Source organism: Arachis duranensis, chromosome 10, assembly GCF_000817695.3.
Source record: "Arachis duranensis cultivar V14167 chromosome 10, aradu.V14167.gnm2.J7QH, whole genome shotgun sequence".
Lineage (NCBI taxonomy): Eukaryota > Viridiplantae > Streptophyta > Magnoliopsida > Fabales > Fabaceae > Arachis > Arachis duranensis.
In genome coordinates, this window is record NC_029781.3 from 4776695 (window position 1) to 4791332 (window position 14638).

The 14638-nt window shown below is 33.5% G+C and overlaps 1 protein-coding gene across 1 annotated transcript; it reads right to left on the reverse strand.

The window, feature by feature from the left end:
* Positions 1-5883: 5883 nt before the first annotated feature.
* Positions 5884-9530, reverse strand: LOC107468619 (proline iminopeptidase). Its single transcript, XM_016087932.3, has 11 exons — positions 9244-9530; positions 8816-9018; positions 8377-8475; positions 8194-8304; positions 8042-8104; positions 7861-7954; positions 7288-7385; positions 6781-6882; positions 6425-6538; positions 6272-6346; positions 5884-6184 (listed from the first exon to the last, which is right to left on the reverse strand). Exons 1-11 carry the CDS (start codon positions 9398-9400, stop codon positions 6080-6082), a joined length of 1221 nt encoding a protein of 406 aa, XP_015943418.1. The 5' UTR covers positions 9401-9530; the 3' UTR covers positions 5884-6079.
* Positions 9531-14638: the final 5108 nt, after the last annotated feature.

The window sequence follows — 14638 nt, forward strand, 5'->3', positions numbered from 1 at the left end:
CTCAATTAAGGTTGGTCCGAATGGCAAAGCAGCATAAAAAGGTCTATTAAATAGAACTAAAAATGATAAGTTAATAACATCCATAGTTAATGTAAAGTGATAAATAACTTAGTAATAATGATAAAAAATTTGTAGAATGATAAGACATAAAAACTTAAATCATTTATATATTAATATTCAGGAGATTATTTTAAATTCCCAATTATTATTGAATATCTAATTGTTTATCCTTCGAAACCTTAGACAGAGTTGGAATTCTTATACTGTGTGATTATTAATGTATATTGGTGTTGTAATAAATAGGTATAGCTTTGAAAGAAACTTAGTAGAATATAATCAAACATATATGACTTTTATTTTCTTGTTTTCTTTGTATCCACTGGTATTTGGCAAATTGAAGTTGACAAGAATGGTTGGAGGGTCTTGATAACTTAGTTAGTTCAATCTATTTGAAATTGAAGTATTTGAAAGCACCCTGTATAGCAGCATTGATTAATTTCATACATGACTCTTGGTATTGTACTGATTTAGTATTCTATTTTTTTATTTTTTATAAATTTCATATTAAATCAATAGAAGTTCTTTTAATACTTTCTAAATTTTCAAATTTATTGAGTACTATATACATACTCTTATTAGTTTTATGGACAATGATTTAAAACATGTACTAAATTAAGGTTGGTCTTAATGGCAAGGCAGCATAAAGAGGTGTATTAAATAGAACTAAAAATGATAAGTTGATAACATGCATGATTAATATAAAGTGATAAATAACTTAGTAATAGTGATAAAAGATTTGTAGAATGATAAGACATAATAATTTTGAAGATCAACAAGTTATTGGAGAAGCTTAAGATTTGTTTACTGGATATCTAGGAATATTGGCAGTTGATTGTGAGTTATTTTCAATCAATTTTTCAAAGTGATTAGGACCTTTGGGTATACCTCGATCTAAATTTGAAGAGTGTTTTAGTAACTTGTTGAAAGTATGTATTTGAAATATTTACTTTTATCAAATTCCTATTAATATTATCTATTGTTAATGATATCTTGTTATTTATATATAATTCTTTTTTCTAGCCAAAATTTCATTTCAAAATTTCTGAGGACATTACAAAGCGATATTACAAATTGAGCTTGGCAAAAAAGTGATCACAACATAGAATTAAGTTATGGAATGAGTTCTATGATCCATGCATGAGTAAACAAGCAATTATTGATAATGTCCCAGTTGGAATACACAGGAATCAATGGACATCCTTTGTTCAATATCGGTTTCTACCTTCTACAATAGTAACATGCTAAATTTTTTAGGATATAATATTAATGCGTAATCACTTTTGTAATCTTCATTTTTCTTTTTTCATAGGAGATGTGTAAGAGAAACAAAGAAGTTCGCAAGAAGCAAACAATTTTTCATACTGGTGGCTCAAAACCCATCTCAAGAAAAAGACATGAAATAGTATGAACCATCACTCAATTTTTGTTTTTACTAAATTATCATATGCTCTTTAACATTTTTTTATATTTCTTTGCATAGTTTTTAGAAACTAGACGAAAAATTAGCCATGGAGAAATGTACATAGAAATTTATAAGAAAAAAGATGGGTCGTTTGTGACTGATGAATCTGGACCATCCACAAATAATGCTATTGGCAAAGTCTTTGGAGAGGAGCATTCTGGTAGGGTGCGATGCATGGAAATGGGAGCAACACCTACTAATACTTTTAGAAATGCTAATCATCCTAGCCAGTTAGCTATTTCTTCAACTTCAATGTCATCTACTATCAATTATTCCCAAACTGATTTTAAACATTTAGAGTTTAAATTTGATGGAACATTGACTGCATTCAAGACTTATTTTCTTGCTAAAGAAGGAAAAATTCATGTTGAACTTACTAGTATATTTGACTATGAAACTCAGGTAAATTGCCTTCTCTTGTCGATTTTATGTTGCACTAATAATTTTGAATTGTCGTTATAGTGTCTTAGATGTGGCAATTTTTATGTTGATATTTCTGTTTTTAATTTATTTTAGACTAATGATGTTGAGAACAAAACTATTACACCGATAATAGGAAGAACATCATCAGACGAAAGCAATGAAAATTATGAAGACATTGTTTAGTATTACTTTAAAGATGGATTAGTTGTTTATTGTTGCACATTTGTTAGGGTATTATGTTGCATTCTTTTACTAAACAAACTTATTTAAGTAGTGAACTCATTAATGGTAGTTATGAGTTTATATTATTTTAATTTATTTAATATTAAGGATTAGACATATAAAGATAGTGAGGATTGAGATATTATGTATTTTATTATAATATAAAAAAATTATTATTTATTTTAATGAGTTATATTTTAGATTTATACTTTAAAGAATTTTACTTTTATTAAATTTTGCATTCTAATTAATATTTTATAAAATAAAAAAATTATATATATCATAGTAAATCTTATTTTGGCGTTACATTACAAATTGTGGGAGTTCACAACTCCAACAAAATAAAAAGTTGTTTTAAGTATAAGACATTTGCAGGAGTTTAAAACCCCTAGAACTTGAATCAAAACTATTGCAACATAGAACTATTGGAGGTCTTTAAAAACCGATGTAATTTAGTTGAAACTGCCGCAAACAGCGAAGGGTAAAAAACTGCCACAATTATGAGTTCAAAATAGCGTGGGTTCCAAAAAAACTCCCATAACTTATCGCAGGACACCTAATTGCGTTATTTTACTAAACCGCCGTTACGCAACTTGCGGGCATAACAAAAAAAAAACTCCCGCAAATTAGCGCCTTTTGTAGTGAATGAAAGTAATGTGATTAAGTATAATTTATTTAGATGTGATTAAAAATTAATTGAATATTATGTACAGTAAAAAATTGATATTATTAAAGGATAAAACTAAAATTTATTTCTATGTATCGTTTTTGTTTTCAACGTTTTCGTCCTATTTAAGTCCCTAACGTTTCAAAATCGTCTCAATTTTGTCCTGCCGTCAATTCTGTTAATGGATCCCTAACGGCAGGATAACATTGAGTCAATTCTGAAACGTTAAGGACTTAAATAGGACGATTGAAATGTTAGAACAACTTTGGGACTTACCCTAAATGTTGGGGACAAAAACGATACTTTACTCTAAATTATAATATCAAATAAATAATTAAAATAAATAAAAATAAAATTATTAATTAATTAGAATTTATAAACGAATTTAATAATTTTAATAACTTATATACCAATAGAACATGTTAAATTTTTAATAGTAAGTCATGAAAAAATAATCAATAATAATCATAATTATCATTTTTGTTAAAAAAATATATTTTAGAGATTATAATTAATATATTTGTAATTTTGTAAGAATAATGCATTAATTGTTTAATAATTTTATCAATAAGCATTAAAAACTCCATTAATGTAATCCCTTCTAAAATATTGTGCCAACACATATTATAATATTTATAATATAAAGGAGTTTCAAAACTTCAAATAATACAGGAGTATTGTAACATCCACCATGATTTATCTACTGAAAATATTGATCCTCCATTACCATCTATTTTTAATATATAAAAGTAGATGGATACGTTTACCTATATTATTTTAAGACATCTTGCTCTTCCTACTAATGCTATGTTAGCAACATCGTTACTTGGCAAAATTTTAGAATCAACCACTAAATTTTTGGCAAATCAATTATTATTTTTAAATCAACAAAAAAATATATATACAAAAGAAACTAAAAAAAGACATTGAATTCATATCCTTATATTTATTATATCTTACCGTTATAAACAATACAATAAATTTATAACCACTAAATTTTTGTCAAATCAACTATTATTTCCAAATCAACAAAAAAAATATACAAAAGAAACTAAAAAAGACATTGAATACATATCTCTATATTTATTATATTTTACCGTTATAAGTAATACAATAAATTTATAACCCCAATAATTAATTTATTAATTTCTATAAATAACTCATTAAATGTAATAAGCATCCATATTACAAATGATATAATAATATTATTAATCATAATAAATTTTACGTTACAAATATTCAAATTTCATACTATTTTGAACTATTTATACAAGTCTCTTATCACTATTTCTTCAAATAACATCAAATTCAGCACAAGAAATTTATTTCCGAACTACACAACATCTCAAATTTACTCAATGAAACTTCATTCTTTATCAAAGCTCTCGTGGTTTGTCTATGGAAAATATTAACACCCACAAATAAAGAGAAAGTAAGAAACCTTTTGCTTAGAAATGATTATATTAAATTAAAAGGAACAAAACAAATATATTTATTGTATTTTTAAATTGAATTTACGAAAAAATACTTTAATTATTTTTTTAATATTTTTTATATTATTTTATAATACTTTATATATAATTATATTTTAATATCATTAAAATTATACTTCTTTCAATATGCTATTCATTGTTTATTTTTTAATAACTTAAAAAATGTAATAATTTTTTTTATTAAATACTTATTTTAGGTTAAGAATTCAATTAAAGGTTTCGATCAAGGTGCTATACCAACTTTTGTGCTATTTGATGGCAAAGCAAAAAAATTGTTAGACACAACTGTTTTAAATCTAATGACATTCCATAAAAGTAATAACATTGAAGTACCACCCCAATTGAAAATTTTTTGCAATCTCACACTTATATTTGAAGTTAAAGTAAATGATTTTAATCTCAAAGAAAGTTTTTAACAATACACGGTTGCCAAGACATTTGTTCCAACAGAAAAAACTGAACCTCAACACCCCGTTACAACAAATAAAACCGGTAATACTCCAACAAAAATTACTTATTTAAGACATCATTTTTATTTCTAATTTAAATTATTCATTTATTATAGGAACTAATTTCGCTAACACTAATATCATCAGACAAAGATCTCATACCCATCAAGAGATCAAGGAGAAAGAAAATCATATAAATTCAAGAGACATCTAGAAGTCCATCAACTAAAAGTTTAAAACAAATGCCAAAATCAAACCACTAAATAAAAATATCATTTTGTACTACTCCAACATCTAAATTTTTTGTACTACAAATTATTTTAAATAAAATATCTTTTAAATTTAACTGTAGTTTATATATATATTTAATTTAATTCTACAAAACATAACAATTTTTAATATTTATTATATGCTATTATTAATTTATCTTCCCGCATATCGCGCGGGTCTTATTCTAGTTTTAAAACAATGTTCCATCTGAATCAGCTGCTGCATATATTCCTTCCAGTTATTTTTTTATCATTTTACTAATCTATTTTTATTATTAAATTTGTATTTAACATTGTGTGTGGTATGAAATTTTAATTTTAATTTTATCTTTTTTACATGTGATTTTATTTTTATATAGCTTGCTCTTATTTTTATAGTTAGTTATACCAAGTTCTTGACCCTAATAAAGAAGGAGACTAATAGGAGTAAAAAAATTAAAAAACTAACAACAAAATATACACTGACACACATTTTATATTTGTTTTTTATTTTTACCTACCATATCATACACAATAAAACAACAAACACTAACTACACAATAATTATTTTAGCATTGTCATCAAGATTATTGTGAATTAAAATTTTATTACTATTCACCATATATAGGAACATCATTATGAGTGAAAGTGAAGGAGAATAACTAATTTTTAATGATATTTATAACTAAAAATCCAAACACAAAATAACTTATCTATGAACTGCTATTAATAAAAGTTCTTATACTTTAAGTTCTTTTTCCAAAAAAACTTATTTAAGTTGTTATCCAAACTAGGCCGTAATACCATTAATTTGTGTTTCGTGTTAAGTAAATCAACAGACCACATTAAGGATGTTAAATTTATAATAAATTAAATCCCTCGCATTTCCTTTGAAACGATGATGAAAAAAAGTTTCCGGGTTATGATACAGTATGCTTAATATTTTGAAACAAACAATTCTCAATAGGATAACAATCTCATAAACCCGAAATGTTTGCAGCATGCGGATCAGTCTCCCGTTGCGCCTTTATTCTTTGTTTGTTTGTTGAGTAACTTCAGTTCCCTTTATTTTTGATTATGTTTTTTAGTTTCTCATTTGCAGCCACTAGTTCAGCAGTTATCCCTGGTTCATTGGCTGAATGTCCCGCATCAGCAACGACCTGCTTCATAACATTCATCAGGCGGAATTACGATTAGAATTTAAACTCTACACCGAAAACCCAATGCAACTAACATTTTAGTCATACCCTAAAATCTGCTTCTGGCCAAGCTTTATGAAGATCCCAGGCTGACATCATAGGACAACAGACATCGTATCGTCCCTACAAAATTATGAAACAAACATCGAAGAATCTAAGATCGTCGTTAAGTTTTCAAGGCTATAGTACAAATGTATTTACCTGCACAATTGTGGTGTTGATATGCCTAATTTTGTCAACGTTATCTAACAGGTATGAATCCGAGGGCAAGAATCCCTTGTTCACAAAATAGTGGTTTTCAATCCTTGCAAATGCCTATTGTAAAAAGATAACTAAATAAGCATTTGTCATCACTCATTGGTACAAGTTAAAGAATTAGAATCATTACAAAATCATAGTTGAAACCAAAATTGATTTATATTCTTTAGGAAAAAGAAATACCAGTATTTTTGTTAGAATGAATAGATAGAAACACAAAATATTGCGACAAATAAAAAGGTAATCAATCAGAATTTCTTCTCCGTCAAAGTGCCTCATTTCTCAATTGATGAACCTACCAATGAAAATTTATCGTCATCCCCTCTTTTGATGTTCTCTTCATTTGGAAGAAGATGAGCTGTCATCATTTCCCATTTGGTCCATGCTCTAGCAGCTCCATACTAAGAACAAAGACATAGATAAGAAAACAACAATGGAAAGGCATCTTTTTTATTTTTTGGAAGGATAATGATCACCCACAATGAAAAACCTTGTAGTGTGACTGTAATTTGGACAAAGGAAATCAAGAAAGGAAGATCAATTTGGGACTTAGTCATTTGGTAGTACATACTGCTCCCTGACTCCCAATTAAAGAGAAAACCCACATGCTATGATTAAGATTGTATTCAACAACTCACATGCTATGATTAAGATTGAATTCAACTTTTTCATCAAGCACAAGAGCTATTCTAGATAAAGCACGAAGCTCACACTGTTAGCCCTCATTTGTATCACTAAGGATAGAAATCTAAGAATAGTTGTAGGAAGCAGAAGTAGGCAAACTCAGAAACCAGACAGACACTCACCTGAGTTTCAACATCGTCAGAGTTTAACCTCTTTTTATAGGCATCGACAAAGCATCCTCTCTCATTCTCTGGAATCAGATCCCTAAATGACTCCCAAGCTGACATGAGACAAAATGCATAAACTGAATTTAAGTAAAAAAAATTGCATAAAAACGAAGTTTCTCAGATGCAATTAAAGTGACACAAACTAAAGCTTCAACATATTTCCACATATTAAAGAAGTCGAAATGTCTTCATCTTTAAAGGAAAGTTCGTGCATAGAGGTATCTATCAATCCCGCTACGTTACCAACAGCATTTCTGCCAACTTCTGTCCACTCTTGTTTATGACTGTGTTTAATGGAAGTGTTTTTATGGATGTGTCTAATAAAAATATTTTTTTTATGACTGTATCTAATGGAAGTGTCTTTATATATATTTCTTATATGTGTCTCCTTATGCATGTGTTTAAAATATAATAATTAATTATTACTGGCAATAAGTTAGCGGATAGTATATTGGTAACCTATACTTTTCCGATATTCTAAACATAGTCCCAGATAAATAAATAAAAAAGAACACACTATATACCAACCATCAGGGAATATTGCAGCAGCACCACCCTCATAAAACCAATCAATCTCTTTCTTTCTTAATAGGAAAATTCCCCTGAGGACCATGCCAGTAACCTTCAAACAAAATTACAAGACATTTTAAAAAATGAACAATAAAACATTGTTTTACAAAATTATACATTACGACACAAATTAGTACACCTTGTCTGGGTGAGATTGGCTATAAGCAAGACCAAGTGTGCTTCCCCATGATCCTCCAAATACCTGCATAATACACAGGAGAATATCATATAGCCTATTACATAAGGATGATAAAATGTATGATGATAAACAACCATAGGGTGAAAAGAGACCTGCCATTCTGGAATCTGCAAGTGTTCTCGTAACTTTTCAATGTCGTCAATTAGATCCCATGTGGTGTTTTGCTCTAAGCAAGCATGAGGCGTGCTTTTCCCTGCACCCCGCTGACAAAGAGAATAAATTTCCTTATTCAAATGGTGGAGCTTTCTTTGAAATAAAGCAGTTCAAAACCTAACCTGATCAAATAGAATGATTCTGTAAAATTCAGGATCAAAAAATTTCCGATTACTTGGGCCAGTTCCCCCTCCAGGGCCTCCGTGAATGAAGACAACCGGCTGCAACAAAATTGTATAGAAAATGATTAAATGATCATTTTTGCATCAAATTATTTCTCCTCTTAACAAAGTTAGGTAATGGAATACACATGTATAAAGGCTATTAGTCTCCACCAAAAAAACATTGGATCAAATATTAACATTTATTACTCATTCAACTGCATCAATAATCAATCTATATAGAATTCAATCACTAAGCCAATAATAGTCCACTGCCTCCCATTCCAGTTTTTCATCAATTAATGTAAACAAATAAGCATACATAGCTTCAAAATTTAGAAAGGGAAAATAATATAGCACAGTTTAACTTTGCAGTTATTGGGGAGTCTTAGCTACTGACATGTCCATTGGGGTTTCCAGATTGCTCCCAGTAGAGTGTGTGAATATCTGAAACTTTCAAAAACCCTGCGCTGTAGGGTTCTACATTCGGGTAAAGATTTCTGTTCACTTCTGTAAATTCCTGTTCTCGAGCCATCAAATTAACGGGTGTTGACTCAATAGTATGATCAACTTTATGCATACGAATAATTGCGCTCTTTCTCCCTGCAATCATAGAAAGGACACAACTTTTAGCAGACCCAGATTAAAAATAATCACCCAAAGAGGTTCCAGTGTGAGCTGAACCGGAAGAGAGCATTTTTCATATTGGGTATCTTCAAAAGATGCAAACTTTGGATGAAACTAGAAACCCCAGATAATTCTAGCACGGAATTCAGTAACACACAAGCAAATGAGAGAGAGAGAGAGAGAGAGAGAGAGAGAGAGAACCTGAAGAGTTGGTTTTGAGAGAGAGGGGATGCTGAAGATGAAGACGAGAATGAGGGAGTAACTGTGAATTGGAGAGACTGAAAACTAGGGAAGGCAATAGCAAAGAGGAAGAGAAGGATTGTGAAAGAAGGGTGTTTGGACTAAAACCCAACCTCATTCTTTTTGGGTTATGGTTATGGACTCGTGATAGTGATAATGATTATCATTATTTCCCATTGACCCATTGGTAGATACTAAATTGTAGGCATCAGATGCAGACCCAATTGTGTCATCTTCACATTGGTCATCTTGTCTTATCTCATGGATTATCATTGTGATGATGATGATATGATGATTATTATAAGTTTGAAGATGATGATTCCTTGCCTTAATACAAACAAAAGCAATTGAGACTTACACATTTGGGTAAACACTGCAACGGGTAGCAATAGGCAAATAAATCAACATGATAAGGATCTTAGGATTTAGAACAAAGAAGAACATTATCGGTTGTAGTTAGATTTTTTCTCAGTCTTTATTGATAATTTTTCGATTGACTGTTCAAATAGACGAGCAGGATTATAGATATTTATCTTGTGCGGAAGAATAAGAATTTATTCGATACACTACAAAGAATGGAGCTTTAAAAGCTATTGCAGAAATGAATCATATAGTATTGAGAGGTAAAAGAATATTTGTTGCAGAAGCAAAATACAGAAGGAAACTTGAACCGAAGGACATTAAAAAAAAGGAGTGGAAGAACCGACAAGAAAAGAACAAGAAGATGGATCTCAGTAGCACAAGATTGCAAAAAAGGTGGAAGAGCAGGTTCGTAAGTCTGCAAGACATGCGCAGGGCAAGGACCCAAATAAGAATGAATGGTCCAAGAAAATAGAAATACAAAATAGTATTGTGGGAGGCACAAAGAAGATGATCAATTTTCAGACACTACATCAAAAGGTTAATAATAAATGGCCGTGCGTAACGCATTTAAGGAAGTTGGGTGCATACAAAGCAATGCTAACGTTTGACACTTTAGCTAATCCAGAGGAAGCATACACATTCAGAATGAACGATCTGATAAAATTGTTCTATATGGTATGGAGATAGGATGAGACTGAGAGGAGCGAGACTAGAAGAATCTGGTTGGAATACTATGGAGTACCTTTGCATGCCTGGTCAAAGGAGACCTTCACAAGACAAGGAGATCAATGGGGTGAAGTGGTAAAGTGTGATACTTTAACGGAGATGTGTAATTCGTTTAGTGTTGGTCGCGTACTGATAAACACATGTATGTTCGATATGATCAACGAGTGGGTTCATGTCACCATTGGTACAAGAGGATTTGATGTTCTTGTGAAAGAGGTTGGTAGTGAGGTATATCGAGAAGAATGTTTTCCATAGGCCAAGTTGGACCAAGTAGGTAGGTATAGTGGCCATGGAAGATATGCAGCAGGTTGAGATAAGAGAGAAAGCAAGTGGTGGTGCTGAGCTGAGGGGGCAAGACGGGATCCGGTGGCGGAGCTCATGGAGAAGAAACAATCGACTGAGGAACAAGACAAGGGCAAAATAGTAATTTTGCCCTCTGAATTAAATGAGTGGAATATTCAGTTTTCAAATTATCATTATGAGGGCCATGATTATACGCAAACAAATGGGAAAGAAATCTTAATGGTAACAGACGCAAATAATCAGGAGATTGATTCAGATTACATGCTATCATACAATTATGAAGGAATTCAATTTCAACATGAGGATTCAGCTGTTCGTGTAAGGGAGAGAATTGGGCTTATTGCAAGCAGACCCAATGTTTTAAAAACCAAGGATGGAAAGGACAAAATGAAGAGGGCCCAATTAAATGAGGGAGGGTATGGGCTGTTCAACAGGGGTAGGGCTGGAGTTGCTGACGACCCGACCCAGCTGTATGAAGGACCGCGGGTTGTACAGCCCGTGACCCGGTTGGTGGAAGAAACAGTGAACGCAGCATGCTTCTCTGTTGGGTCATGGTGGATGCGGAGGAGAGAGGACGAGGCGACTTCGCGAGGGACTCGGTCCATGAATGATCGCCGCTGTGCAACGCAAGGAGACGGGGGAGGCGAAGCTAACGGAAAAAAGAAAAATGGTGATGACAGACGGGATATGAACTCTACAGATGAGAGTGTTAGGCGCGACAAAGACAAGGATGAATAGTTCCCTGTGGCAAGTCGCTGCTGTGAAAAGCGAGAAGCCGAGGGAGGCGCGGCGATTGGCAGTTACAAAGTCAACGATGATGCTAGAGACCTGAGTGTTGGACGAGATAACGGTGAGGATGAACATGATCCTGGGAAGGCTACAAAACAACAGCAGATCCATGACATTAAACATTTGGGACAGAATATGATGAGAGAGGAGAGGGAAGGAAGAGGATGGACTGCAGAGTACCTTGAGAGTCCGGAACCCAGGAGTGCGGTGGGTAGGTTAATGGCGACAGGGTTGGAAGAAGAATATGAAGCTGGGAGAAGATCTAGAAAAGAGATTTAAGCAGTAGATGAGACTGTTGCAGGGCTGGGTAGGTACAAAGCTTCGGCGATACACCTAGGCAACCAAATTCAGAGTCGGGAAGAAGATGTGGCGGAGAATAGAGAGGCTTGGAAATTAGCAGTTGAATCAGGCGCAATTCCGTGCAGTGATGAAGAAGACATTATAGCTATTCTCCAAGAGCAAAATGAAGCATTAGCTAGAAAATGGAGACAGTCGAAGCAAAAGGAGAAAATCAGAAGGAGTCAGCCAAAGATTCGTAAGCATGTGTGTAATAAATTATATAAATGATTTTAAACTCTTGGAACATTAGGAGTTTGGGAGGAGTTGCGAAATTGAATATGATAAAAAGCTTCAAAAACAAGTTTAGAGTTGATATATTGGGGTTGATAGAAACAAAAAAGAAATGGCGAATAAATTTGATGTAGCAAGTATCTGGGGTAATGATAGAGCTAGTTGGGAGTGCGTTAATTCAATTGGAGCATCAGGAGGTTTACTGTTAATATGGGATGAATCTGTTTTTAAATTAACAAATTGCTATAAAGGAGATAGGTGGTTATGTGTGGAGGGAGTGACGACCAATGATAATTTTTACTGTGCTGTTTGTCTGGTATATGGACCACATGTGAGGGATGAAAAACTATTACTATGAGAGGAATTAAGTTATGTTATAGGGTTGTGCCAAACTCCGTTTTGTTACATGGGGGGACTTCAATGAAATTGTGCATATAGATGAGAGGAAAGGGGCGACGAATTTATCTGCAACTGCTGAAGACTTCAGAGCATGGATAAATGACATGGAGCTGGTGGACTTGGCGCTTAATGATCGCAAGTATACATGGTTTAGAGGCCAGTCTTGTAGTTATATTGATAGAAGCCTGGTGAGTTTGGAATGGCTGGACGCGTATCCGGACACTCGTCTTAGAGGAGGACAGAGAGGATTATCTGATCATTGTCCCTTGATAGTGGAAGGCAGAAGATTGGTTCAGGGTACAAGACTGTTTTGCAACCTAGATTCATGGTTCACACATGAAGGCTTCCTAAGGATTGTGAAGGAAGACTGGAGGGGGTTAACAAAACCGTTGGGTAAATGGCATAAGCAGCACTTTGGAAACATACCTGAAAAGTTGAAAAGGTTTGAGGAGGAGATCAAGAAAGTGGATGACATGGTCAGCAACGGGGTTTATGATGGTACAGTAGAAGCAAGAAGAAAGACGCTCGCGAGGTGTTGTGAGCTATGGTATACGAGACAAGATATACACTAAAAACAAATGTCCAGGTCCTGACTTGCCAAGGAGATGGACAGAAACACTAGATACTTCCACAACATTGCATCAGCAAGAAGAAGAAATAACAGGATTGAGTCCTTAGTGATTAACAGGAGGTTGGTCAGGAACCATGCAAGAATCACGGTAGCCATTAGAGATTTCTATAGGAATTTGTTCCAACAGGAAGCTTCGCCAAATATTAGCTTTCGAGATGGTCTAATCAATCGGTTGGAGAGGGAGGAAGCTCAAGCGTTAGAGATGTTACCGTCGGAGGAGGAAGTTAAGGATGCAGTATGGGACTGCGAATCATCTAAGGCACCGGACAGTGATGGGTATAACATGAACTTTATAAAAAGGTGCCGGGAGGACATTGGAGTGGAATTTACTAAAGTTATGATGACTTTCTTTGAGACAGGACTCCAATGTTACCTGGGTAGCGCTGGCACCGAAATTTGTGGGTGCAAAGGAGATACAGGACCTTAGACTTATAAGTATGGTTGGATACATTTATAAGGTAATATCAAAAGTGATGACAAGGACAATGAGGATCGTTATGCCAGGCTTAGTAGGGGAATCACGGAGTGATGGTTTCAGTGGCTAAGAGAAGGGGGGGTTAAATCTTAGCCCCCTTTTTCGATGCTAACACTTGCTGACCTTCAGAGGAGACTTTTCTATTTTTGCTCGTCACTGGACACGAGCAACTTTGTTTTGTCTCGTCCCTTGCCACGAGACTTTTCTTTTTGTCTCGTCACTTGGCACGAGATAATATCAGTTTTTGCTCCTGTGTAGTAGAAACCTAGAACATACACCCACACTTTGGACTATATCCGGTCTAGAGGAGGTAAGGTACATAAGTGAACCTATCATTTCTCTATACCTTGTTTCATCCACATCTTGGCCATCATCATCCTTTTCAAGTTTAGTATTGGGATGCATAGGAGTGCCCATTGATTTGGAGTCTTCTAGGCCAAACTTTTGATAAGTTCTTTGGCATATTTTCCTTGGTAAATAAAAGTGCCACTAGGAGTTTGTTTAATTTGGAGGCCAAGAAAGAAAGTAAGCTCTCCCATTAAACTCATTTCAAACTCACTAGTCATGAGTTTTCCAAACTCTTCACACAAGGAAATGTTGGCCGATCCAAATACAATGTCATCAACATAAACTTGAACAAGAAGAATATCATCATTAGACGCTTTAATGAATAAGGTTGTGTCGGTGGTTCCCCTTTGAAAATGATTTACCAATAAGAAGGCACTAAGCCTTTCATACCAAGCTCTTGGAGCTTGTCTAAGGCCATAAAGAGCCTTAGTTAGTTTAAAAACATAATTTAGAAACTCTTTATGTTCAAAACCGGGGGGTTGAGCCACATACACTTCTCTATCAATAAAGCCATTAAGGAAGGCACACTTAACATCCATTTGAAACATTTTGAAACCTTTATGGGTAGCATAGGCAAGAAGCAACCTAATTGCTTCCATTCTAGCTACCGGAGCAAAAGACTCATCAAAATCAATACCCTCTTCTTGATCGTAACCTTGGGCCACTAATCTAGCCTTGTTACAAAAAACTTGTCCATCCTCACCAAGTTTATTCTTAAAAACCCACTTAGTACCCGTTACCTTCTTACCATC

Excerpts from the sequence above, each read along its gene's own strand:
- LOC107468619 (XM_016087932.3), bottom strand. The coding sequence starts at position 9,400 with ATGAGGTTGGGTTTTAGTCCAAACACCCTTCTTTCACAATCCTTCTCT. Across the intron at positions 6,539-6,780 it reads ATGACGATAAATTTTCATTG|GCATTTGCAAGGATTGAAAA; the intron begins GTAGGTTCATCA and ends TTTTTACAATAG. Across the intron at positions 6,185-6,271 it reads GGCCAGAAGCAGATTTTAGG|GTCGTTGCTGATGCGGGACA; the intron begins GTATGACTAAAA and ends GTTATGAAGCAG.